The sequence below is a fragment of the Leiobunum rupestre genome, chromosome 8 (assembly GCF_980474605.1).
Source record: "Leiobunum rupestre chromosome 8, qqLeiRupe1.1.hap1, whole genome shotgun sequence".
Taxonomy (NCBI): domain Eukaryota; kingdom Metazoa; phylum Arthropoda; class Arachnida; order Opiliones; family Sclerosomatidae; genus Leiobunum; species Leiobunum rupestre.
In genome coordinates this window covers 12,428,506-12,454,573 of record NC_143391.1, presented here as the reverse complement: position 1 = coordinate 12,454,573, position 26,068 = coordinate 12,428,506, and the positions used below count along the sequence as shown (strand labels likewise).

Here is a 26,068-nt window from a genome sequence, read left to right as displayed (position 1 = left end):
CTCGTGAAATCATGAATTCACGAAACGATTCGCGATAAAATAACTAACCTTGTACTAAGTATAGAGACAGAGTTGTTGGCAACGGACTGTGTACCCAGTACCAGAAACTAAAACAAAATTCGCTAGAATTGGTCGAGATGGGTGGACTCTTCAAGTTAGACACAATTTCGTTGGTTTTTGAGAAGTAGGCGAATTTTCCTAGATTAATTTAAATGCCCCATTTAATACAACAATCATTTATTTAATGATTGTGTTGAAATAGGAAATGACAATAGCACCTCCTATTTCCTGGCGAGTGTGGTCGCAATGAATGGAAATTTTGTCTTTCAATCCATTATCGGTTGTCCTGACGACCCACGACGAATCTTTAGTCCAATTGCAGAAATTTCCCTCTTCGAATGTGCAATTCCAGATAGAATCTATGCCTATTTATTGAGAGTAATTAAGCGTGAATTTGGATGTGACATTGATAAAGAAGGATCTGCGTATAATACCTATTGGGGGCGATATTGTCGGGACTTCGTCTAAACGAATTAATTGTAATTTTATGTATTAATCGAGCCATTTATTCAAATGGAAGTTAATCAACTTACCTCCGCATTTCCCGTTTGTTAGAGTGAGGTTATCTAAGGCCACGAAAGAGCCCGGGTCTCCGCTGACTATTTCGATGATAAATCGGATTTCTTGCCCCGGTTTTAGATCCAAACCAACTTTTATTTCTTCCCAATCCGTGGGAACCATCCCGCTTGAGAAAATTACGTAGGCTCCGTTGTTCCCGGTCTCTCCGGATGTGGTTTGTTTCTTGATATTGATTTCCCCATTTTGGCCTCCGTCTGTTTAAACACAAATGAAAACGTTTTCTACTTAAAGTCCTTTCATCGTGAATACCATTGTTTTCCACAAAATGCGAGAAAGAGAAGCAGCCAGACAGTGAACCCAAAGAACTTTCAGAGATGATTTCGCTGATAATGATCCCCTTTTCATTTGGTGATACGTTACTCGTCGTATCGGCGTACAGATACATGTCATCTATTGTAAATCACAAATTATCAGTTTCTTTGTTTCTTAACACTTATTGTCTATTATTTGTAAAACGTAGCTTTCTTAAAATCCTTTTGATATCTGAAATATTTAAATACCTCAACAACTATTTGCATGATATTTTCCAAAATTATATACAGGGTGTTTCAAAAGGTTATGCAAAAGTTTTAAGGAGTTGTTGGCGGTGAGTTGAGAAGTATGCCTATTTTTTTCCTAATTTTCCTACTATGAGTTAAAAGAGCCCCAGAGAGCTTCAAAGTGTGGCCTAGTAGCCTCTGGAAGTAGGCTGCAACCAGCGCAAAACCAAGCAGCAGGGACTTTAAATACTGTTAAAGTTTACTGGTTACCTCGATTTGTTTACAAAGTCCTTTTTTCCTATCACACGAGCCCAAACCTTAATGTTCGCATTTCCCTGCTGCTTGGTTTTGCACTTGTTGCAGCCTACACACAATCCCCTGTGGAAATGTTCAAATTGATAAACCTAGCTATCTATTGAATTTGATAATTTATCTTCCTACCACTAAAAGTGCGAGGGACAGTTAATGCCCATTGTTTGGGCCCTAGGGGCCCATAATTAGAGACAGTGACAGCGAGAGTACGATATAATCTATTGATCACTGTATCATTTTCTTTTCTATCGATAAAGGCGCGAGGGACAGCGAATGACCAATTTATGGGGCCCCGAGTGCCCAAAATGGAACCGTACAATTAACGAAGTCACGTCTTTATTGATGCATAATTTCCATTTCTATCCCAAATTCAAATGTTAAAATTCAAAACGATATCATATTTAGATTGCTGTACCATTAAAGCCCGCGTGCCGAGAAACTAATTTTAAAGGGGCGCAGTATCATTTGAATTGCAGTAGTTTCCAGTGCTAGTTACAGGATATAGAACTAGAACATTGCCAGAATTTAATTGGTCGGATCTACTATCACGAGGTACGGATGAGGTGGAGTAACCTGAAATTGGGGCTGTACGTTTTGAATGATTATGTGGCTCTTTAAAATTGGAAAAGCCTATTAGTACTATAGGTCGTGATGAAGCCTTTTTTCCTTTAAATAGGATAAATATCAGGGCATATTTTAAGAAAAAGCGTTTCAACCTAGTTACCTTTGTCAGTTGGTTGGGGCGGCGTTCGTTTCAGGAGATTTTCGTTGCGTACCCTTCCACTGCCAACCAGTAACCTAAAAGATGATTCGGGGTCGTGCACATACCCACACAGGTCGGCGTTGAAGTCGCATTCTCCAACTCCCCCGCATTCACCTTCTTTCAATAAAGTATCGTCCACTCCGATATCGCCTTCGTTTTCAAAACCGAGCGCGTCAAAGTTTAACTATTCGAGATTGAAATTTGGTTGTCAATGATCTCCTAACTCTCCAAGTAGATTGATTCCGAAAGTCAGTGGGTGAAAGTTTTGTTGGCACTACCTTGCGGCAACTTCCCTTATGTCATAACGTCGTCTTTTTTTCAAGAGAGCAAAAACGCCACGAAGTGACCGTCGACGCAAAATAATTATGTTAGGCTTAATGTTTAATTGTCAATAGCGCTAATCTCTTCTTTGGCACGTACATGGACCAAGAATCTAAGGGGACTTACTGTTCCCGATATTTTGACACGGTAGGCGTGGCCTAAATCGGAAGTCTTACCGAGGTACATCAGCCGCTTTGAAGAGCCTCAAAAATTCTGTTAAGCTCTCACTACGAGGGGTTTAGTGGGTGCTTAGGCGACAGTACGTGCGAGAAAGTTTAGTTTATTATTATTTTTAATTACCTCCATAGTTAATTACCATTACTTAAACTCTTAAAGAAGTTTTAAAACTTTCTAAGCCTTAACCGATAACAACGGCGCCATTACCAGTGATTTTTATATTTCCAGTATTACCGTGTACGTTTTAAAGCGTGAACAGTACTGTGAATTCATGGCACGTACAAACGTTTTCAGGCGCAGTATAGAAAAATACATTATGACGCGAGCTAGTGGAAACTAAGCTTAACGTCGCAGCATTTTCATCCTGGTGAAAAACAGCATGACAGACGTTATTATGACGTAGTTGAAGCTTGTCTTCACAAGATAGCGGGAACGATTTCTTCCCCTCTGACTTTGGGAATCGACCTATCGTCATTTCAAGCTCACTTGATAGTCTCGATTCAGCTTGATAGGGACTCTTCCCAGGGTCCACGTAGGTATCAGTTTCCGCTTCTCCTCGAATATCTTTGTTGGGTTTTCACCAAAATAGAAAACACTCAGGGTATTGTTGGTGCCACGCATAAAGTACCAGAAGGTGAAACAGGCCATTCCCGTCGTGGGTTTCTTTAGTGGCGGACTTCTTAGCTCGGCATTAGCTAACAGTGGTCCGTTCTTGGTCACGCTCATGTAATAGCCTATGGGATGGAAATCTTATTTAGCACACCGTAGTCAACGCAACCGTTTTTGTTAATGATTCATATTCTAAAAATACCTTAATAATTTTAATTAATTAAAAACGGGCCTCGTACAAAATAACGTACGCTCATATCACGATATGATGAACGTTTAAATTTCGTTGTAGATTAAAATTTATCTCATTTAAAATATATATTTATAACTTTTAAAATAACTATAACCGCGTTTATAATAGCTAATTATCGCCTTTAAAATAACTACTTTTCGCGTTTAAAATTCCTTCTTGTGAGGATTTTTCTGTCCACTTAAAGGGGCTCCAAAGTTCGGTGGCAAAAAAAAAGAAAATTGAGCATGCTTTTCATGCATGAGGCGGGCAGAGTCAACCGTAAATTTCGCACTTTACTGACTTTACACACATTTTGCAACCGAACTTTGGAGCCCCTTTAATGCTTTTATAATTCCTTTTTTGTGTTATTACGGCCAACCAATTACGTAGATAATAACTACTTTTCAAAATCATAATTCCTAATTATCACGCTTATAATAACTCCTTATCATTTTAAAAAATTCCTTCTTATTGGATTTCTACAACCATTTTTTAGCTTCTTTTACATCTAATTGTATACTTCAAATTCATCAAGTTGGTTTCTCAATGCACTTGCGTGAAATCGCTATAGAGGGCAACATTGCCAGACGTACGAAAACTATCGTCCCTGTCGATAATATTGAACCGATTTTTTCGGCCCCACAAAGTTTTTAAAATTAATTTCCTATATATTCTGCGACTCTATCATAGCCTAGCGTGCAAGGACAATCAATATACATAAGCATGCCTTTTAATATAAATGACTGCACCTCTTTCCCGGTTCGGAGGCGCTGGCGATGACTCGCGAGTTAGTTGCGGTAGGTTAGCTCAAAGGTGGGAACTGTACAGATTACCTGTGCAGGTTGCAGTTCTGCAGATAACTGCAACCTGCGTAGGTCATGTCAGATCAGATCACGATAGAATTTTTTTTTGCAGGTTGCAGGTTTACCTGGCAACCTCCCATATTTAAGAAAGGCCCGCTTTACCGCAACATAAAACTAAGAAAACGAGTATGCAATATGTATACTATGCTGTGACGAACTGGTGCCTGTCCTCGCTAAAATAACCGCGGGGAGAATGGAAATGTGTTGCTTCTCGGATTACGTTTTCACTTACTCTCTCCACGCCAGCTCCAGTCTCCGGTCTCTAATAGCTGCGTTCAGACTATGTGAAAATATTACGTTTGCGTCGATCGTGTCGGTTCTTTCGATTTCTTACACCGTTCAGACTTCTCAACAGAGACTTTAAATTTTCGCGCGTGTCGTTTACATTTTTTCATTTCGTTCCGCTCAAAAAGTTCATATCAGGCATATAGCCTTATTCCTCATCAGCGCTGACTCTAGTTAGTGGCGACCTTTAGAACCATCGAAATACTATAACCAATCAGAGGTGGATAAAAAATTTATTTCAATTTTTCCGCCGTTATTACTGAGCTCTGATTGGATGTACAATCACTTTTTATGTTAATCTCCGTGCAAGGTTGGTTCCTTTCTGAACAGTGAAATGAACGAACCGACGCGACCAACATAACCGAAACGACACGACCGATGCTAACGTAATATTTTCACATAGTCTGAACGCTGCTTAACTCTCTCCACGCGGTGGCGCGCCTCGACTTAATATCAATTTTCGAAAGCCGGTTTTGTTTTAGTCACTCGTGGGCCTTAGCTGTAAAATACGTTTTATTTTGGAGACCAAGAATTAAATTTCTACGGGGCCGGTGACGTTGGTTGATTATTTTCTTTGTAGGTTAAGCGTTTAACAGACGAGTTAATATTTAATATTAAAATAATATTCCAGACTTGGATAATATTACAATAAATATAAAAATAATACGTTTAAATGATTGAACTAATGTACTTGCTTACTCTTTAGCATTTACCTCAATAAAATATATATTAATACTTCTCTACGTATGTCTTTATTAGTATTTCTGAAGGTGATTTGCAGGTTACCTACGCAGGTTGCAGGTTGAACAGGTGAAATAGCCTACAGGTGCAGGTTGGGTAGATCATTGGTTTTAGGAAAAAGTGCAGGTTGCAGGTGGTACAGGTTAGAAACTTGGCAGGTGCAGGTTGGACAGGTCGTCGCAAATTGCTGCAGGTCCCACCTCTTTAGCTCACCATTAATGTTGCTACCTTATTTCCAAAACCTGGTATCTAAACAAATTCGATTTAAGTAAAAAATAGTGTAAAATTCTCAATTAACGCGTTCGCGTTATGCTATCCTATTTCTAAAACTAAGTATGTAAAACAATTCAGTTTGGGTAATGATCATTTAAATTTTAAAACGGTTCTATCACGATAGCCATTGAGGCTCTCGGGGGCCCTTAAATTTGGGAAATTTATTTCTTGGAAACCGCTGAGACCACATATTTAAATGATGCGTTGATTCATGAGGTTTAAAAATTTATCGAAAGCGATGCCCATTGGGGCCCATACATTTGGCTGATGTGAAACTAATATTACGGCTAGGCCGAATTGTTAGTCTTGGATCGGGTTTCCACTCTGCATGTGCTTCTGGTAAGGAGAGGTGAATAAGTTAAAAACTTCTACGCGGCCAATTTCAACGCTTATTCGGTTTCGACCATATTATAAATCGGATCTGTATTTTGATTCGAATTCTGCAATTATTTACCAAATATAATCAAAATCTCGAGGTACTATTTAAAGCTCTCGAAAATTGGTTCGACCCGAATTAATAAAAAATATATTATTTAAATGGACACAACATTTTTAAGCCTTGAATGTTAAAAAGGCAAAGTTAACAAAATTTAATCCATTATGTTAACCACAAATGTAACCCCCCATATGTATCCGCTACTGTATGAACATCCCAAAAACTTAATATAAAAACCAATTTTGAACTGTTTTCTATGGACGTTCTCCGGACGTTTCTACCAAATATCGACATTCTTCGAACGTTCCATTATGAACAAAAACGTTATATTAACCAAAATGTCCAATTATGCAACAATTAAACACGTCAGTTTGCTACCTGGGTAGTAGTTTATAAAATTTACTTAATTAAATATGTTTAAAAATAGCTCTTTATTGGATAAAATTAGTTAATTGAGTAATATTGAAAACAATTTAGCACTTGGACTGGACTTAAAACCTGTTCGTTATAATACCAAAGCTGTCAGTAGAGTTCTTTTAGCAATGTTCGACAGGGGAGCAAGACAGTTTGGAACGATTTTATAGAAAGAAGTATTAACGAACTTGAGCTTGTTGTATTAGCACTTGACAGACGAAAACGGGACACTATCTCTGATTCGGTGCTGAACAATTAATTAACAAAGGTGGGGGAGGCAGAATAACAAGAGTAAGAAATTGGTGTTTATAGCGGAGGTCTTCCAGTGGCGGCTTAAGAAGGCTGGGTCCCCGGGGCGGAAGTGTTTTGTGACACCCGCCAGGACCGTGCAGAAGTTTTCACGGGTCCTTCGTTTTGCACCCCCCCCCCCTCGAGCCCAAAAACATTCTTCAAGTTTAATCGTTCTGATTTGCACCCCCCTTACGCCACCACTGAGGTCTTCACACCAAGCACACAGCATAAACGTCAATACAAACAAAATGACAAACAGAGAAATCAATGTTTATAGTTTGAACGGAATCGCGGGTATGGATCTCGAAACTAGTTCTCGAAATAGTAGTTCAACAACGAATCTATAGATGACGGTTGTGTAAATGATAAATTTCGAAGACTATGACAGAAATTTACTGTATATTAAATGTCTAGTATATTTTTAACCACTTAATTTCCTTGTTTAGTAAACTTTTAAATAAAACCCCTCTCGATAGGATACCCGTTTGGGCCCTTGATTTCACAGGAGCCGTTAAGGCGACAAATATAAATCAATAGCTAAGAAATGAAATGCATTCGCTGTTGCAATTTCAATTTGGGCAATTTGGAGCCATATATTTGGTATTAACATGAATTTATTCATTTACAAAATGAATAAATTCATGGTATTAATTATATTTCTATGTCGATGTGGTACGTATTTTAGGGCTTGGTTGACTTGTTAAGTTCATTTAGTATAGTTTTTCCCTTGCGTATTTATGACACGCCAAACCAGACAAAATTCGACTTCCACTCACTAGCGCTTAGAATACGAATACAACGTAAAGTCGTTGCAAACAAAAGATAAAATTAGCCTCTCGCTCGCTCAGAATACGAACACAACGTAAAGTCGCTGCATACATATGATAAATTTACTCTCTATCTCTCTACATCGTGTAGCTCTCACTGAGTAGGGACATCCTGGTTGGGAATATTAATCTATTCGCTAGCGAAACGGGTATAGGTGGCGCTGCCGTCGCTACCCCTGCAGCTTGGTTTTCCAGCGTATAGTGGTGATCCAAATCAAAACAAATCCAAGAAATATGGCGGTTCACATTAACGCTAGAGGTGGGAGAAGTTGTGCGGTCCCTTTTTGCAATAATACTGCGCTTAAAAAACGTAAAACTGAAGAAAATAGTTAAGAACCAAAGCCAGGATTATCATTTCATAAATTCCCAAGTTGTAAGAAACTTTTAAATGTATGGTTAACAAAGATAAAGTCGGGGAAAAGGCCTAGTAAGTGGGCTCAGATTTGTAGCGCCCATTTTACAGCTGATGACTTCTTGGAAAGAAATGGTGAGATGCAAATAATATTAATTTTTTTAAAATATATTAATCGAAAAACTCATCAATAGATGGTAGATCTGTAAGAAGACGTTTGAAATGTAACGCCATTCCCTCCCAAAAATTGCCATGTAAGCCAATTAAAGAATCAACCGAAGTTAGATTAAAAGAACGAGCTCAACGTTACGTAAAGCGTTCTAAAGGTATTCTTATTTTATGGTAAACTTTTGTGAAATAATAAATAGAATAATAACACAAATTTAATTTTAAATCAAGCAGTTCTATGTTCAACATCACCAATAACAGATTCCATTGCTCCAAAAGTTGTTGAAAGCGCAAGTGAACCAGCTCCGGATGATAAAGTTTTTGTCATTATCAAACTTAGCTATGCTATCTGAAGTAACAACTGAAGCTCAAGGAAAGGACCAATCTCACAAACCATCTAGAGTAATAAATGCGTCTATTGGTGTTCAAGTTTATTTGGACCATGGAAAGTATTTTGTTGGGTCAAGAGTTGGAATTTCAAGCAATGGAATGAAAAATGCTGATTTTGTGTCTCTTACTGGCATTGGGAAAGAACTATTTGAAAGCCTTTCAAGTGAGGTTTTAGGGCTTGAAAACCAGAGCAAGCTCTAATTTTCTAATGCCTGTAAAATATAGGGTGCTGTTAACCCTAATGAAGCTTAAGTCAAATTTGACATTTGACGCTTTGGCTTCATTATTTGTCATTTCGAATCGAACAGTTTCAACATATTTCAAAAGAACCCTTTGTGCCCTTGCTGAAGTTTTGAAGAAATTTATCTTTTGGCCGGATATGGAAAATATCAGAAGTAACTTTCCTAAATGTTTTAAAGAGTTTAATAATACTCGCATTGTGTTGGACTGCTCAGAAGTACCTATGATGAAGCCCAACACATTTCACGACAGAGTGGCAACCTACATCCATTATAAAGGAACTCACACAATAAAAATTCTCATTGGAATTTCACCTTCTGGCATGATCACGCTCGTTAGCGACCCCTGGGGTGGAAAAGTAAGCGACAAGGAAGTCACCTTTGAGAGTGGGGTCATAAATCTTTGTGAACAATTTATTGATGGAATTATGGTTGACAAAGGTATGCATAAAAGTGTAATATGCTAAAAAAAATATTTTAAAACTCATTCAACTTAAATTTAGGCTTCCTTATTGAAGATGAATGTGCGGCCAATGGCATAGCTCTACACATCCCTCCATTTTTGAGAAAAATAACAGTTTAGTAAGGAAGAAAGTGTAAAAAATCAAAAAAATTGCATCAGCTCGTGTTCACGTGGAGATAGCCATTCAAAGAATCAAATTATTTAAAATTTTAAATGATAAATTTGACCTTGATTTAGTTCCCTACTGTGACGAAATTCTGAAGGTCATATGTGGATTAGTAAATTTACTAAAACCAATTCTAGCAGATGATAAATTTGATGACTAGGTTTAAATCTTATTTAATGACGATGATGATTATTTTATTAATTTTTATCAAATAAGTTTAAAAATCTTTTATTATAAATAAGACTTCAAGTAAAAATTCATTTATAACATTAATTTATCAAATTCATTTTACTTTTCTTATATAATACTAATTGGCACAGTACAAAATAGGAACTTTTTTGTTTTAAAAATCACTTACTCTTGACTAGTAATGGTAAATATAATTTGCACAATTTGACTATGTTTTGTTTCAAATAATCTTCGTCTCTTTGAATATCAATTAAAAGATAGCCCTTGGGAGAATACAAGAAAAATGAGCATGTTTTTATGTTTAACACAAAGGCCAAGCTGAATTTGTGCATAGTAGCTTCTACAATCGTTAGTTGGTAAATAAATTCCGTCTTTTCCAATTTTCAAGAAGTTAAATTTGTTTAGAGCGACAGCATCTTCAATTGATATTTTCTTCTTAATCTCGAGTAATTTTATCTCTCCATTTTCCATGTATAATCCATCTGGACTAAAAGCTAGAAATGGATTATTTAAGTTAATTAAGAGGCCATATTCCAATACTTGTACTTTTTTAAGCCACGAAAATTTGGCCCGAGCAACTTTCTCCATTTTGTTCCCATTTTGATCCTTTTGGGCTTTCTCTAAACATCCGTTCTCCTTCTTCTAAGGCTCTTGGCTTTTCCCCAATGTATTTCCAAATTTCAACCATGGTGTGATTCACTATTATGGAATAAATAAAGGTTAAAATAGGATAATATAATAGAATACCAATTAAATGTTAGCATACCTTTTTGAGATGTCATCTTTTATTTGAACAATATTGCTCCAAGGCCTACTCTAACAATGTTTTAAGTAAATCCAAAAGGACTTCAAATCTTAATGACAGTATATAATTAGAACCAAACATTATGTCTTTAAACTTGACATTCAATCCTACTTACCAAGAAAACACTAATTCGCTGTTAAAACGTATATAATACCATCTCATCAGTAGCACACCACTATTTGCTGAATGCTGATCACCACTATACAGTTACACGCAGTGTGGATAGGGGGCGCTGCCGGAGTTTTCGTTAGCGATATCAAATCTGCTCCCCGCGAAACAAGTTTTTGAAAATTACGAATGTGCCGTCTCCCCTAAAATGACGAGAAAACGTTATCATATGACCCGTAGCGCCATCCATTATTTTTGAAAAATAAATATTTTTGCCGGAAAACGCGTCTTATTTGAACGAACCATTGAGAGATAGACGGCGCCACGGGCAGAATGATAAAGTTTTCTCGTCATTTGGAAGCAGACGGCAGTATTCTTATTTTTTAAAAACGTATTTAGCGAAATACTGAAATCCGACGTTTTGATTGGACCTCTAGATTAATATTCCCAACTCAATGGTAGCTCTACAAACATAACGTAAAGTCGCTGCATACCTAAGATAAAATTGCCCTCTCTCTCGCTCAGAATACGAACGCAACCTAAAGTTGTTGCAAACATAAGATACATTTTATCTCTCTCTCTCTCTCTCTCTCTCTCTCTCTCTCTCTCTCTCTCTCTCTCTCTCTCTCTCTCTCTCTCTCTCTCTCTCTCTACATCGTGTAGATCTACAAACATAACGTAAAGTTTCTTCATACATAAGATAAAAATTACTGAATAGAATCTGCTTGTGGAATTTATTAACTTCAATAGTAAAATGGCTTGATTTCACACTACAAATTATTAGAGTAAAATAATATACGAAAAATTCAGACTGATCTACCTGGCGGTTAAGGATATATTGTTTTTTTTTTATTTAATATTTTCTTAAGGGAAATGCCTTCCAGTTTTTAAGGCAATTTCAATAACTTATGTTCATTTACTTCTGATAATAAAAATTCATTAATTATATTTCATAGTCTTGCGGAAACTACATTCTTTTTATGAAACAGCTATCGCCATCTAGGAATTTCAATACTTATTTAGTTTGGTCCAGCATCTTGTTTATTATTATTTCAGTCGTCGCGAGCCCTACCTTATCTAAAACATTTTTCAGTTGAAATCTATTCGGCGAATTGCGAGCGGCGAATTGACGGCGATATAGAAATTTTTATATTATGCATGAAGCAACTTTACGTTATGTTTATAGAGCTACACGATGTAGAGAGAGCAGGGCTGCCTTATCCATAAGCAAAGATAATTTAAACTCGTACCCTAGATTCGAATACTGGGAGCTTTCCCATTGACGGTTTTGTTACCTCAGAAAAATCCGGCTCCATCGCGAGGGGCTGATCACTCCGCGTAATCGGTGTACAGAGCCGTACCTTTGACTGTACTAATGGGATTACGCGTAATCTTTGAAGTCTCTGCCTTTGGCAGTGCTAATCTAAGCGTAATCCGGTGTACAGACTTTATAAGAGTGGTTAGCCCCTCGCTCCATCGGTTGCGGAACTTGCGGTAAGGCGCAAACCATGGAGATAATTGTTTCTGAGTTGAAGCGGGAAGTGGGTAAACGCTATCGGCAACGCGCGAGAGAGTGATTTCGAATCTAGGGTACGAGTTTAAATTATCTTTGCCATAAGGCAGACTAGGCAAAATGCCTAGAGCCTACGAAAATTTTAGGATACAATAGGGCCTACGATTCCATATAATAGGGCCTACGAAGGTCCGAAAAGTCGGTAAATCATAAATGAGGGGTTTTTGCCTAAGGCCCTGAGTGAGAGAGTAATTTTATCTTATGTATGCAGGGACTTTACGTTGTGTTCGTATTCTGAGCGAGCGAGAGGGTAATATTATCTTATGTTTGCAACGACTTTACGTTGTGTTCGTATTCTGAGCGTGAGTGAGTGGAGGTCGAATTTTATCCGGTTTGGCGTGCCATACGTTTTGTTTCAACAAAATATTTTTATGACAGCTACATTTTACTTCATAAACCACATCATATCGTTATTCTTTAGGGATTTTGTTTCTACCAAAAGCGTATTTAAGGGGGATTTGCGGGTTCAAACCCCTCTAATGGATCGATGTAATGTTACATTAATTTTAAATCTCAAGGAGGAATTGGGTTGCAAAAGGTAATTAAATAGGTCTAAAAGGGGGGCACAGTTTAAACCCCACCAGAAATCAAATTATGGATACGCTCTTGGTTTCTAAGTCTACTTGCTGCTACTGACTAATTCAACGTTATACTTGTGTTTTAATATTCGAGGTACTTTTTTTTAGTTTTTCCTTAACACGTCCTGTCTTTTTGTTGTTTTCGAATACTTTGGTTACAAACATGTTATTATCTTTACATTTTTCAGGGAAATTAGAATTTAACAATTGTTGCTTAGATAATATGAAAAGGATTTAAATCTTTAACTCACCCTGATTTTAATCAGACAAATAATTAATGACTACGCGTCAGTCGTGTCACTACGATTTTCATTTTGGGGGAGGGTCAAATTTGGGCAAACATTTTCATGGTGGGGGATGATGTCTTACTTTCAAGTTGCGAAAAGAATACAAATTATTTTCGCTTATGTTTGAGGGAGCTAAGCGAAAGAGAAACAATTTCGCCGTTTTAGTTTGTTAAATAATTTTTGTAATCATATGTAAGCTCAGTTAAATTTAGAAATCAAATTAATGTCGGTATAGATTAAACTTAACTTCACTTGAAATAAAACCAAAATTGTAAGCGCGTATAAAATTAGATAAAATCAATCAGTCAACAGTGTTTAAAATTTGTAATAATTAACTAGAACATTGTGTGTAAATATATATAAAAGCTGTATATTTTCCATTATATTTTAAAATATGTGTTTCAATGTGAATGTGATACCGAGGCAGGTGCGTTTCGAAAAGCCCACCGGATATTGGCCGGATATTGGCGAGTTCGACATCAAGATTAAATAGAGGTGAAAGGGAAAACCTCGCGAGACGACCAAAAAACTTTTAGATCGAACGGACCGGAACCGGGCTCACAACAAAACGAGCAATCTTAGGACCCACATTATAAATGGTATTGAAAAAAAGAATTTTTATAGACTTAGAAACTTTGTATTTCTTCGACCAAATATCACTCTCGCCGAGCACTCAGAGTCGGGTAATGAACGTAGGCCTAGAATTAAGGGCTTCAAAAGTCGCATGATGACTTAGGCCTAAGGTGGTGCCTTGGGTATTAGCCTAGCTGATTATTATTATTATTATTATCTCCCATCCCCGGTAGAAACAATCCAAATTCTATATAGTTATTTTATAGAAAGGAGTATTGTTGTTATGAAATGTTCGATATAAATATCACCCTATAAGCAAAGGTGTTGGGCGAAGCTATATTTTTGAAGCTTGGAAGTCTAATCCATGTTATATCGCAATCTATCAAACAGCGTCTTAGAAAGGGGTCCAAGCTTTCCGGGATCGATTTTGCTAATAGGAAAGAAATGAGAGGGCGGCAAAAAAAGCCTTCTAACGACTTCAGTGGCGGCGAGATACCGGCGATCGAAATCTAAGGTACAATGTACCCTCTCTTCCAAAATCTTCAGAAATTCTGTCTACAATAAGATTCTTGAAATTTTAGATAAAACGGAGCACTTCGCAACATTAGGGGACTAAATCAGCCTTTGCTTTTATATGCCACCATGAATATATCTAGCTATGAATATACAATAGCAATAGCCTCTCTAACCTCCCGCTAAAATTTGGGTTGGGCTCATCTAGTCACGTGATCAATCACATCTGATCCGACCGAGTGAGTAGCATGCCGTCATTTCCTTCAGTCTCCTGATTGGCTGAAAACGCTTCACTGGTCTCGAAAGTTGCCACCCAAATCAAATCGACATGATAGAAGGGCTATATCGTAGGGTTGGATATTCATAGCTAGATATATTCATGATGCCACTCGTAGCTACGAGAGAGCGCATGTAATAAATAACAAGAAGTCGGCCAAGGCCGTGATATTAGATCCACATCTAAATGATAAATTTCACGTCCTCGGGACACATCACGTGGGAAAAAGTTATTTCCAGAAATGGTGAAGTTAAACCTCACTTTCGCGGAAGCCTACGCATCTTTTTTTCATTCGAAGACCGGAAATACCCCTCGACTATTGCCAGCGGAATGATACTGTAAAGGATTGAAGGAGGTTTAAAATATAAAAAAAAACTAATCTGATAAGTCACTTGGATCAAAAATTACGCGGTGCGTAAAAATTCGCAACAGACGCGAGGGGGGTCTGATTAAAGGGGCCACCAAATCTCCGCTAACTAATTTTAGGCCGTGGATCTTAGTTTTTCAGGTAGCGGTAACCCTATTAAGTGTTACCGAACAAAACGGCGTTAATATGTCACTCCAATAAAAAGATATGATAGTTGTTGCAATTTAGGACGACAACAACAACGACAACATTTACAACTATCTGACGATTGCAATAGATCCCCCTCGATATATTTATCGATGTGGATCTAAAAAGCGGCGAGCAATATCTCGTGCGGCTTATGCAAAACTTAAGGCAGATTCGCTCCCCTAATTTTGTGCAGCGTCCCCTTTTATCTAAAATCATTTCAAGAACCTCATTTTCCAAATATATGCGAATTATACAAAAAAAAATTGTATAATGAGAGCCAATGAAAAGCAAGAGAAATAATAAATGTTTAAATAAAGCAATTTAATCGATTTTTGGTATTGTGTGGTAAAGCAGAGTACACGAGGACAGACACAAATTAACTGTTTGGACAATTTTAGTAACTGGATTTTAGTTATTTTTCGACTTTAAAAAAAACATGAGTTACTTGGAACTCTTAAGGGGGGGGGGGCTTGTACAACACCAAATATATTATTTTTGACGCCTTTAATATGTTTGTATTCTGTTCTTTCTGGACACTCCCCCCTTATCGGTGCTAACATTTTGCAGTGTGTTGATTAATTTATGTTAGGTTACCACTAAAGTCATACCGTTTCTCTTATTTGAAAAATTACAAGAGTTTGCGAGAGGTTTGTAACTTTTACTACATTAAGCCAAGCGTTTTCCGAGAGAACCCGAATGATAACCTATCGCTAATTGTTGATTATAAACCACCGTAACCACGGGAAATCACCTACATTTAGCGAAAATGTAGGTGGAAGCGTTCGAAATGGCAAATGCCCGTTTTTATCGAAATATGAAGAAAAAAATTAAATTATCACATTGTGTATCATTTTGTACTTTTTAGAATAGGAATCGAAAAAAAAATTGCATCCGCTTTTCATTATTAGACATATCGCTATGCTAGGCTTATGATCATTACCTTGAGTGGTTGATGTCGAATGATCCTCCAGGTTACCCTTTACTATTTGCCATTTATACAAATCCGGGTCATAACTTTGCCATCCACAAGTCCCACTTTCAAAGTCACACGAAAATTCTAAAAGAAAAACCTGAGTTTTGAATAGATCGAGGGACACCGCGATACTTTTTTGGCTTGGCAAAAGTCATCTGGTTTCCCCAAGGATCCTATATGTTAGAAGGATATGAGGCGAGGGACGAAAAATGGCAGCGCCGTCGGTGGGTCATGGGCGATAGAGAATCTGTCTTTAGATTCCGTCAAGGACAAAACACGGAGGAAGCACCGCCAAAATTTGTCCTTGAGGGAATAGAAACAAGACGTCGCACGTTAAGAGGCTCTCTTAATATCGACGGCGCTGCCGGCGTTTTGAAAACACGGGCTGGCCGGAGGGCTACCCATCCTTCTAACATATAGGATCCTTGGTTTCCCACTCGTCATTGCTAAAATCACCTTCATCCGGCTGACACGGTCCTGCTTGAAATTCGAAGTTGTCCAAGGCAACGTCACCGTCCGAGATCTGAGCTTGAAATGTCAACTATTCAACAATACAATATCGTAAAATTAGAAGATTGTATGGCGGTATTTATTTTGGCTATTAAATAACTCGCCGTCAAGTTTAATGGTCCTGGCGCGTCGATGGTGATTTTGTAGCGAAACCAGGAATCGGCCGTTGTCCCTTCTCGAACCCATTTGATGCTGTCGTGGACATCCTTTCCGCCGAGGATGTTCCCTTGAATTAGCGATATGTTTCCCGAAAGGGTGCCAAACATTTGATAATGGAAAGTTAGACATGACACTTTTTCTATTTCGACTATTGGTGACACCAAAGTGGCCTTTTCGTCCGTCTGATCCGATCGGAAATAGATGTACTTTCCTAAAACGCGCCATATAGCCCAAGTATTAAACCATAGTCGAAGTTGTTACGTGTCTGAATTTATACTTTGATACAATAATTCAAATCTTATTTGTTTTGGGATGCTATTTTCATTTGAATTTATTATGCGAATATATACATTATAAACAATATAACATGGATTAATTAACTATTTTCGCTAAAGGATATACCTCAAACAGTAGATCTCTACCTTGAACTAATAAACTACGTTTTTACTGAGGTGCTTAGGAGTATTGGGGTGAAAATGTTTAGCAATTCGGGTCCTGAAGATTATTTGCCCAAATTTCTACACTGAGTTCATATTTATTGATTTATTTCCATTTACCACACTTTTGGTAACGGTCTACCTAGCGAAAGTGGATTTGAAGCGATATATCTGTTCGTAACCATGGTGATGGTTTTGTTGAGTTCCCAAACAACCTATTTCGCGAGGTGGCGTTCGAAACACAAACCTAATCGTATTTCCACGTCACTTTAAAGGAAAAATAAAATTCCTTATGTATGGTGAATCAACGAATTTAATAGCCCTTTCACCAGTTTTAACAGTAGGGGTAATTTACGGTAATTACTTTAAAAACCAATTTTAGCTTGTGTTTTGATTTTTCGGTTTAGTTTAACTTCCTTTTAAGCGAATCTAATTTATTAAACCATGATATAGTTATGAAATACTATCGATTTTAATTAGCTTATATAAATTACCTTTTCCATCCACGGCCTGTTTGGGACCTTGTCGATTTTTGCCATTATCCGTGGGTTCGGAAAAGTTCCATTTTCCAGTCTGAACTGTCCATTTGCAGAAATTTCCTTCGTCGAAGTTGCAAGTCAAATCGTTTCCTTTGCACAAGGAAACGCCCGCTTGACATCCGAGATTAAAACGAGAGAAAAGCTTACATCAATATTTTCTTCCTTGTAAGAAAAAGACCCCGAGAAAATCCACCCTCTCAATTTAAAAGCGCTTTTACGTAATTCCTTCCCATATTAGCTCGTCATCCATAATTTTTTAACGGTTCCTGGCGAAAGACGCTCATAATGGAAATATCTTTAATCTTTACCTAATGAGATTAGAAGAACGAAGAGAGTCCTCTTCATTTCTTCTTTGAAGATTTTGAACGCCCACTGACCAAACTCGAAGATTTTCTTAAATAAACCTTTTTAAAATAAATATTTTAACGCAATTGTGAGTAGAAACTGTTTTTAAGTGGAATTTAACGGTAAGTCAAAGTAAAACGAAACATTCCAGATCCTCCCCCTGCTTCGATCCTTATCGCTCTACCTAATCAAATATATTCAATGGCGTTTCTCTTTCTTTATCTTTTTTTTTAGTTTATATATATGGGACTTAAACAATAGGTATATAGTAAATCATCCGTAATCGCGGCTATTTCATATCTTTTAAATGTATTCTATCACTTCGCTTAAAGTGTATCGCTTATTAACATCTATTATACTGTCAAAATATATTTATTTATATAAGAAATTTAATTTGAGCGCTAAATAACATTGTGTGTATATAAACGTAATTAAGTATTTCCTAAGTAAAACAAACCATTAAAGTAATGCATTTAATTGTTATTCTCCTATAAACAGTGAAGCCTCGGCTTTCATCCAGCCGGGTAGCGGTAACTCGTTCCTTGTTTTTGGGACATTCTCTCTTATAGTGTTAGGGGCCCGGGGGTTTGATTTTTTATGACCTGTCCCATCACCTCTACTGAACCTGGTTACCTCGGCCGCTTGGACCATAGCTATGATATCATCATAAGAGCAATGTTAAAATACTTTTGAGGGCAAGGCTAAAGTGGGTTTTTAATTTTATTTAAAAACAGGGCTGCCATGCCCTCAAATTACTCAACGGGGTTGGGGGAGGGAGGCTGGGCTGATAGAAAGCTGGTATAAAATTATATTTAATTCAGTATACTTTTTTAGGGATGTTAATTTTCCGGAAAAATAAAATGCGGAAAATTTTCCAGAAAAGTTTCCGGAAAAGTTTCCGAATTGCGGAAAATTTTCCGCAAATCGGAAAAATAAAAATTTGAAACATAAATTACCTTTTAAGGGTTTTTAATGTTTTTAACTTTTTATCGATATGAAATGTCTAATATCAGTAAACATACTACAAAACATTAATAGCGTTACATTGTTAATCAGTTTAAACTAGTCTAGAGGTTTAGTTTTACTTTCAGATTCGAAAAAATGAGACGAAAATACCGCTTTATTTCAATTTGCAAACAATATATTAGACTAATCATGGAATAAAAACTTTTTTTAATTTTTTTCGGAAAAATACGGAACATTTTCCGGAAAAAAGGCCTCGGTCATTTTCCGGAAAATTTTCCGACTTACAACACTACTTTTTTTCATGGGCCCCCTACCTACCTGAGTGTGCCACTCTCCTAAAGTTATTATCGTCAAAATTCATGACATTGTAAAATCAAATTTAGGTCAAAATATTTAAAATTTACCTTCATTTTTACAAATATCAAGTTGCTAAATAAATTTTAAATAATTTAAATTATATTCTACCTAATTATGTATTACAAAATTATCTTGTTTGTAAAATCTATTTAATTACGCATTAGAGTTGGAAATAAAACAGATCTCGAAATCCTTTCAAAAATGAAATTGCAAGCTTATATATTCTCATAAACGAAAGAAAAATATTTGAAAATTATCACAGCGCCCCTAGAGGCAGATATGGACAATTTATTACCATTATAGTTTTAAATAGGCCTGTATCTATCAAATGATATCTTGTTACACTAAAATTTACGAGAGGTTAGACTCGCAGGGTTCTGAAAAAAAAACCAGTAAAACTATCGTCTAGTGATAAGACAATTAAACAATACTACAATAACGTGCCAGTATTCAATTTATTATTTTCATAAAATTGTATTATTATTTAAAACGCTTAAAGAACTTAGAAAGTGGTAACTAAAATTAAAAATTACACACAAATCAAACCCCCGACAATCCCAATCCCAGAAATATCATATCTACCCACAACTCAAATAAACCCCTTAATAATTAATCTCAGTTATTTTATCTCCCAGAATTTTTATGCCATTAAAAATTTGTAACGCATTTTACTCTCCCTTAACTATAACGTTACCTTGCGGGTTTTCCGTTGACGAAAACTTTCTCCGCCGGGAAGGAGGTTTCACACGATTTCGCCTCTAACCCGAGACTCCCGACATGTCTTAGGAGCTTCAAGTAGTGCCAGGAATAATAAATGTTCAAATGTTCAAATGTTCAAAAGTTCGAGAACAAAAAAAACCTATGCACTGTGTTAAAATTAATACAAAAAGTTCGAGCGGAAAATTTATCCAGCATCGGAAATCAATAACAAAGGAAGCGAGAGGAAAATTAAAATATTTAGCCTGTCGGTTCATACACGGACAAGACCCCCAAAATGTAACAATTTATATATATGTGTGAAATTATAATTTAATGTTATTAGGGAAGTTAAATTTTTTGTTTCGTTGTCTAGGGGTGAAGGTTATATAATAATGATTAAATTTAAATTGTCACATTGAAGAAATAAAATAAATGGTTATAGAAGTAAATAATTAATTATAATAAAAATAGGTCAGGCCACAATTAAAAATATACACAAACAAATTATTATGTACAATGAAAAGAATATATTTACAAACGATAAAGGTCCATGGCGTCCCAACGTCCACTGGCCGGCTAACTCGGCCCACACAACGGGCACTAAGGCCCCGCCGTTACGACGCGCGCAAAAACTACTTGAATCGCCTATGTCGTCTTATCAGTTCGGCGATTTTCTCAATGCTCTCGCTCGGGTCGGAGGCTTTAACCCCTACGTAGGGTATTGCGAAATCCGGTGAAACCTCCTTCCCGGCGGAGAAAGTTTTCGACAACGGAAAAGCCGCGAGGTAACGTTATAGTTAAGGGAGAGTAAAATACGTTACAAATTAAACGCGTTGCCAAGCCACGATTTTAAAGAAAAGTACTTATCACATCAGTCCGATGGTAACTCGAGTCTTTGACACATCACTTCGGGAAAAGTAGAAAAGTGGAAGACTTTAGAGTACATGGTCAATAGAGGAAGCTGAGACGTTCTGAAGATTATGTCGATCCGATGAAACGCTGAAGGAACCGCACTTTAAAGAATTTACTTCTTCGGCCTCCCATGCAGGCCACGTTCTCCATCTAGGATCTCTGGCCCAGACCTCCAACTTAGCTTTATTTATATATTCATTCGAATGACACCTACCAAGCCAGGAGTAGTAATACAGGTGAATGGTACATAACAAATTAAACTAAGCGTGGGGGTGAGATAGTTAATTAACATGGACTTGAATTGATTAGAGTCGGTTGAGCGCCTCGGTGACCACCGCCTCTCCCGTTTCCCTGGTTGCTGTTAACGTTACGGCGCCAATTGTCTCTTAGACGAGGACAATCTCTTTTGAAGTGATCGGGGGAGTTGCATTCAAAACATCCATACCTCGAGTCATTATAGTTTGACCTCCGGGAGGGTTGCGGAGGGTACCTGTCACCTTGACGGGACGGCTGGGGGGTACCGGTTTTCCTGCCGGGATGGGGGCAACTGCGAGCGGTGCGGCTTTCGGAGTGTCTGAAGGGATAACGCTCTCTACGCGGGTAGCGTCTGCTATGATATCCTTTATACAGGTGTACTTTTTATGCACTAGATAACCTCGCATGGAGGGGCGTAAATTTCTAAACACAATACGTGCTTTTTCTTTCGCCGAGAGGGGGTTTTGCAGACGCCGCATAAAGTCTTGCATGCTATTCGTATAATCTAGAGTGGATTCTGTTCCCTGACTGAAGTAGTTCTAACACCCGGTCATCCTCATCCTCGCTTTCAAATTCCTCTTTGATGGCCGTTTCAAACTGCCGCAAGTGGTTAAATTAAATCGGCTGTCAACCCACCAATCTAATGCGGGTCCTTTTAAGATGTTTGGGACCCAGGAATTGATGTTCCGAATTTTCTGAAAGGATTTGGCTTTAATCAAAAACTCTTTCAGTTAATTTTTTTCATCGGCGTGCCCATTAAACGTCGGGGGATCAACCTTAGGTATCTACGCAGCGGGTTGGTTGTCCTGGGCTGGTACCATGGTCGCTGTGAGGGCCGGTATTCGAGCTACAAGGGCGGCTAAGACGTCTGCCGTAGCCATATTTTCTTCTATAATTTCGTTTTCCCGAATTTGGTTTAAACTATTTCCCTCGGTATGAGTGGGTATTTGATGGTTTGGGTTACCGGAGATAGGTTTCGTTTCAACTGCTCTAATTCGCGCGCTTGGTTCAATTTATACCTGCGGTATTCTCTTTCTTGGGTTTGATAAGCTCGTAAGCAGTCGGAGCAACTATCATTTTCCCCTAAACTGGGAACACAATCAGAGCAGAATTGGAAGCAATCTGAAGAGGGTTCAAAGGTTTCGTTATTATCAGAGTCACTCATATAAGTTTTTAAAAAAAATACTTCCTAAAGAATCCCGGACGGACCCCCAGTTTGTTACGCTATTTTTATTGCAATTTAAATTCTTCCTAGGGGTTCACTAGATAGCCGTAATATTTAAAAAAAACATGAAGAGGGAGAGCTCCTGTGGATCAAAATAATTGTTATGGGTCAAGGTTAATGTTTAAAATTTGTTCGTTGGAACTATCGTGCCAATGGTTAAATTAATACACCATTACAATACAGCAAATATACATTAGGAATTCTTGCTTCCTTTATCAAAACCGTACACTTTCAATCTACAATAAATTCCCGCCCCAAATATCTTCAAGCTACCCTTCCACTAAATTCTCATTTTTCCCCGACACTAAATAAATGCAATTAAAAACCTTTGTCTCTAATAGGGATTGTTTGTCACTGCCAGCGTTTTGCGACGAGTTCTGCCCTTTTGTTTTATTTAACACCAACCCATATATTATATTAGCCATGCACCGATGCACTCCTCTGGAAACGGAAAAACGTAGATTAGTGAAAGGTTTTGGCCACAGGTGTAGGTTAGTAGATAGAAGGTGATGGTGGACGATGACTTCGACGAAGAGGTTTGCACATTCCCGATTTCGACAGATTTGTCTCTTTTGAATATTAATACTCTCTTTCAAACTTGATGAACGGAAGCAAAGTCTGGTTCAGACTTATTTTTCTAAAATTCTAGACTCCCAGGTCTATGAGGAAAAACCAGCCTCCCAGGCTAAAGTCGTTGGACGTCTCACTCGCTTATCTCGACTCTCGCTGATTTTATATTCTTTTTGGATGTCTCGGCACATGAAATCACGAGCGAGGGTCACTGGGTGACACCAATCGTAGGTCATGGGAGGGGCTAAGTTCTGGCCAATCCAAAAATTTTAGCGGATTAAGAGAAGCGTCCATTTTCTTATTATTTAGTATATGGCGAGAAAGGATAAAAGTAGGTTCAAATGAGTTTATGGTTCATTTATCATGACTAGCAGTGGGCTGACAATTAACGGATTCGAAATGGCTTCTTTTACTATGGCTTATCTGGCTTTTTATTGTAATTGGCAGTGACGATCCGAAAACTCAATCTTCACACGAATATTCCCCGACATTCCCACCAAAAAGGTCAAAACAACATCGTAAATATTTTCAGTGACAATAGTCACTGGCAGTTAAAATATTTTTAGAAACGTCTAATGGTTGACCCATCGGCCCGATAATTTTGAAAGGAGAATCAAAAATAAAGAAAAGGGTTGGATCTCCCGAGCGGTCAAGGCCCCTACCTCTCTCTCCCGCGCGACTACTGAGAACTGGGCACCCCACGACTTTCTCTTCCCTGGAAAAGCGTAGGGGAGGGGGGGGGGGGGACACGTTTTACAAAGGTATTTGGCAAATGAAAATATATATAAAAATGAAGTTAAATATAAAAATAACGTAACAAGTATCATTTTGCGATCGCATCGGGCAGGTTTCGAACCCGAACCCTCCTGCATGACAGGCAAGTGTTCTAACACAGAACCACCGATATGTGTTACGCTTCAGAGTATATTAATAGTTTTTAAAGTCTTTTTTCGTATGAAATTTTAAAGCTCAAATTTTGCTTGAGCGCAGTCAGCAGATAAGATGGTTAAAGGGTAAAAACTGTGGGTGGTTCACCTAGTTAGTTTTTTGTAATTTATTTCGTTTTTTCAGTCGTATATTTTTATCTATTGTGTCTTTAGCGTATTTAGTTTTCAATCGTAATGGTTAATTTATGAAGAAAATTTCGAGTTGTATACATCGTGCTCGTACATTTATGTTGGTCTGGCTTTTAACTGGGTCGTCATTACTTCGTAATTTATTTTAAACGTTTTCTCGACGGATTAAGATGTTTAATGCAGTTCATCAATTGGGTTTGTTTGTTTTTATTTATAAAGAGCCCTAATTCCTAATGCAGTCATTGATATATGATATTGGAAATTGGACAGCATTGGTCTTTTTCGTGCAGTATGTGTCACAACGTCAACAGGAAGTCTACGAGTCGTCCACTACCAGATGTCGAATATAGCTATTCTGCGGTATTTTCATCAAGGGCGAGTGTTGAAATAAAATGAACGTTAAAGATGCGGCCAGTATTTCGCAAGTGAGAAAAATACAAATACCCTCTGTAGATATTTCTTTCATTAAAATTTGCTTCGTATTATATTTAACTGATAAACTTGTACTGTAAATAGGGGTAAATTCAATTGTGCATTGTTTTAGTACGTCTAACTCACCGTTGTAACTACTTAGTTTATAATATTCTGAATAAATTAAACTTGATTGTTTCGTCTCAATTATTTTAATTATAATTAAAATTTTATACCGGGCAGGATTGAAACGGGATTACGTTTTTAGTAACTTACTCTGAATTGCAGATATATCTTTAAGGGTTATCTCGAGAAATTAATACCACTAGGGACAATTCTTCCGAGGAGAGGTATAGTTTGGCTTGCCAACTTGTTCTAATTTGAATTAATTGTGGTCTTGGTAAAGTAATTTTGAACTTTCGAAATTACGAACTTAATCTGTGAGGCTAAATTGGGTGTTTAAGGAATTTAGTAGCGAACAACGCTGAGTTGTAATTAATATAGCTTAAATATTAGATTGTTAGAATTATTTGTTTTTATTTTATAAATATGATTAATCCTGGCAACCCTGTTCTCGTTCACCTTAATTACTAAATTGTTATTAAATTTAGAATTTTTTAATTTCTAATCAATCTTACATTATCACTATGATAATTAATAATTGTTTAAATAAGTGTTTTGATAAAAATTAAGTAATATGAAAGCCTGGTCTAAAGAATAATAAAATATTATATTTGGCGTTTTCTATTTTTCCGTCCTTACAAACAGTAAATTTGTTATGTAGCGGCAACGGGAATAAAATATCGTAAATTTATCGTGGGGGTTTTGGTGAAATATAAAAACTTAAAATTCAATTTTTAATTTTTTTATCAAAAAAAATAATAATGTCGTGAGCCGACGCGTGAGAAATTAACTAAATCCCCTCCGAGGAAAGGGAAAGTTACGGCCTTGACCGACTTGTTAGATACACATCGAATATATATTCGAAGCATGGACTAATTAACACAGGGACACCCCGTTCCCGAATATTTGCTTCGGGTGATTGTTAAATGTGCGCTCTGGCGGTATAGTTAAGAACTAACGGAAAACTAGGGTCAAACAGGAAGGAGGAAAAAACGGGGGGATAAACAAGTCATAAACCTAGTCAATGTGGCTACCATGTTGTGGCGCGTACGGTTTCGTTTTACGGATATAAATTAGCTTGAATTGCCCTTCTTAATTTGAACTAAATAGAAAATGAATTTTTCTTCATTAACTTATGAAACGATGTTCATTTATCCACCTAAAAAAAGGGAAAAAGATAATTGGAGGTCAATTTGATTTCTGGTAAGTCTTTACCAAGGCTTAATAAACAGCCTTTTTATCGCTATCAATTTCCGAATTTCTTTATTGTAATATTGGTTTTATTTTGTAGATGATGATGATTTAGGGTTTAGGGAATGGTATAAAACATACCCCACTCATATGCTGTATCTTGAATCACTTTTACACGATTTACATTCATTTTTTCCAATAAAAATATAATCTAATGCTAAAAAACTATCATAAAACGTATTGTTGCGGCAAAAAAAGACCGTTGTAAAAACAGAGATAGAACCGTTTGCTATTTTTTACCTCTCCGAGGGGACAAAGGCCCCTAGGAGGGGTTATACAACGACCGTGTCTGTCTGTGGGTGGGTTTGTCTGTCAGGACTGCGAACGCGTTCGCATTTTCGGTGCAAAGTGTAATCACTGC

The 26,068-nt window shown here is 37.2% G+C and overlaps 2 protein-coding genes and 1 long non-coding RNA gene across 5 annotated transcripts in view; 2 read left to right on the top strand and 1 right to left on the bottom strand.

Annotated features, from left to right (window-relative positions):
* Positions 1–22,128, bottom strand: part of LOC149932422 (MAM and LDL-receptor class A domain-containing protein 2-like) — a 43,328-nt gene extending 21,200 nt beyond the window's left edge. Inside the window, exons 1-12 of the mRNA XM_090157117.1 lie at positions 22,071–22,128; positions 17,473–17,628; positions 16,487–16,752; positions 16,329–16,413; positions 15,840–15,956; positions 3,178–3,425; positions 2,155–2,377; positions 889–1,029; positions 594–833; positions 495–524; positions 279–425; positions 49–198 (exon numbers count right to left, since the gene is read on the bottom strand). Of these exons, the coding sequence (XP_090013243.1) occupies positions 49–198; positions 279–425; positions 495–524; positions 594–833; positions 889–1,029; positions 2,155–2,377; positions 3,178–3,425; positions 15,840–15,956; positions 16,329–16,413; positions 16,487–16,752; positions 17,473–17,628; positions 22,071–22,128 (1,861 nt within the window). The remainder of the gene's footprint in view (positions 1–48; positions 199–278; positions 426–494; positions 525–593; positions 834–888; positions 1,030–2,154; positions 2,378–3,177; positions 3,426–15,839; positions 15,957–16,328; positions 16,414–16,486; positions 16,753–17,472; positions 17,629–22,070) is intronic.
* On the top strand, positions 7,803–8,616 carry LOC149932424 (uncharacterized). 2 transcript variants are annotated; one of them, XR_016472918.1, is made up of 3 exons: positions 7,803–8,149; positions 8,209–8,340; positions 8,417–8,616. It is a non-coding gene; the product is annotated as an uncharacterized LOC149932424 (long non-coding RNA). The 2 variants fall into 2 exon arrangements; XR_016472917.1 differs by having other exon boundaries at positions 8,414–8,616.
* LOC149932423 (uncharacterized) lies at positions 8,648–9,592 on the top strand. Of its 2 annotated transcripts, XM_090156302.1 has the most exons (3): positions 8,648–8,735; positions 8,881–9,252; positions 9,315–9,592. In XM_090156302.1, the coding sequence occupies exons 1-3, from the start codon at positions 8,672–8,674 to the stop codon at positions 9,392–9,394; spliced, it is 516 nt and encodes a 171-aa protein (XP_090012428.1). In that variant the 5' UTR covers positions 8,648–8,671; the 3' UTR covers positions 9,395–9,592. The 2 variants fall into 2 exon arrangements, with proteins under 2 accessions (XP_090012428.1, XP_090012427.1); XM_090156301.1 differs by having other exon boundaries at positions 8,648–9,252.
* Positions 22,129–26,068: the final 3,940 nt, after the last annotated feature.

Coding starts and splice junctions, on each gene's coding strand:
- LOC149932423 (XM_090156301.1), top strand. CDS start 8,781: ATGCCTGTAAAATATAGGGTGCTGTTAACCCTAATGAAGCTTAAGTCA. Junction 9,253..9,314: donor TGGAATTATGGTTGACAAAG/GTATGCATAAAA, acceptor ACTTAAATTTAG/GCTTCCTTATTGAAGATGAA.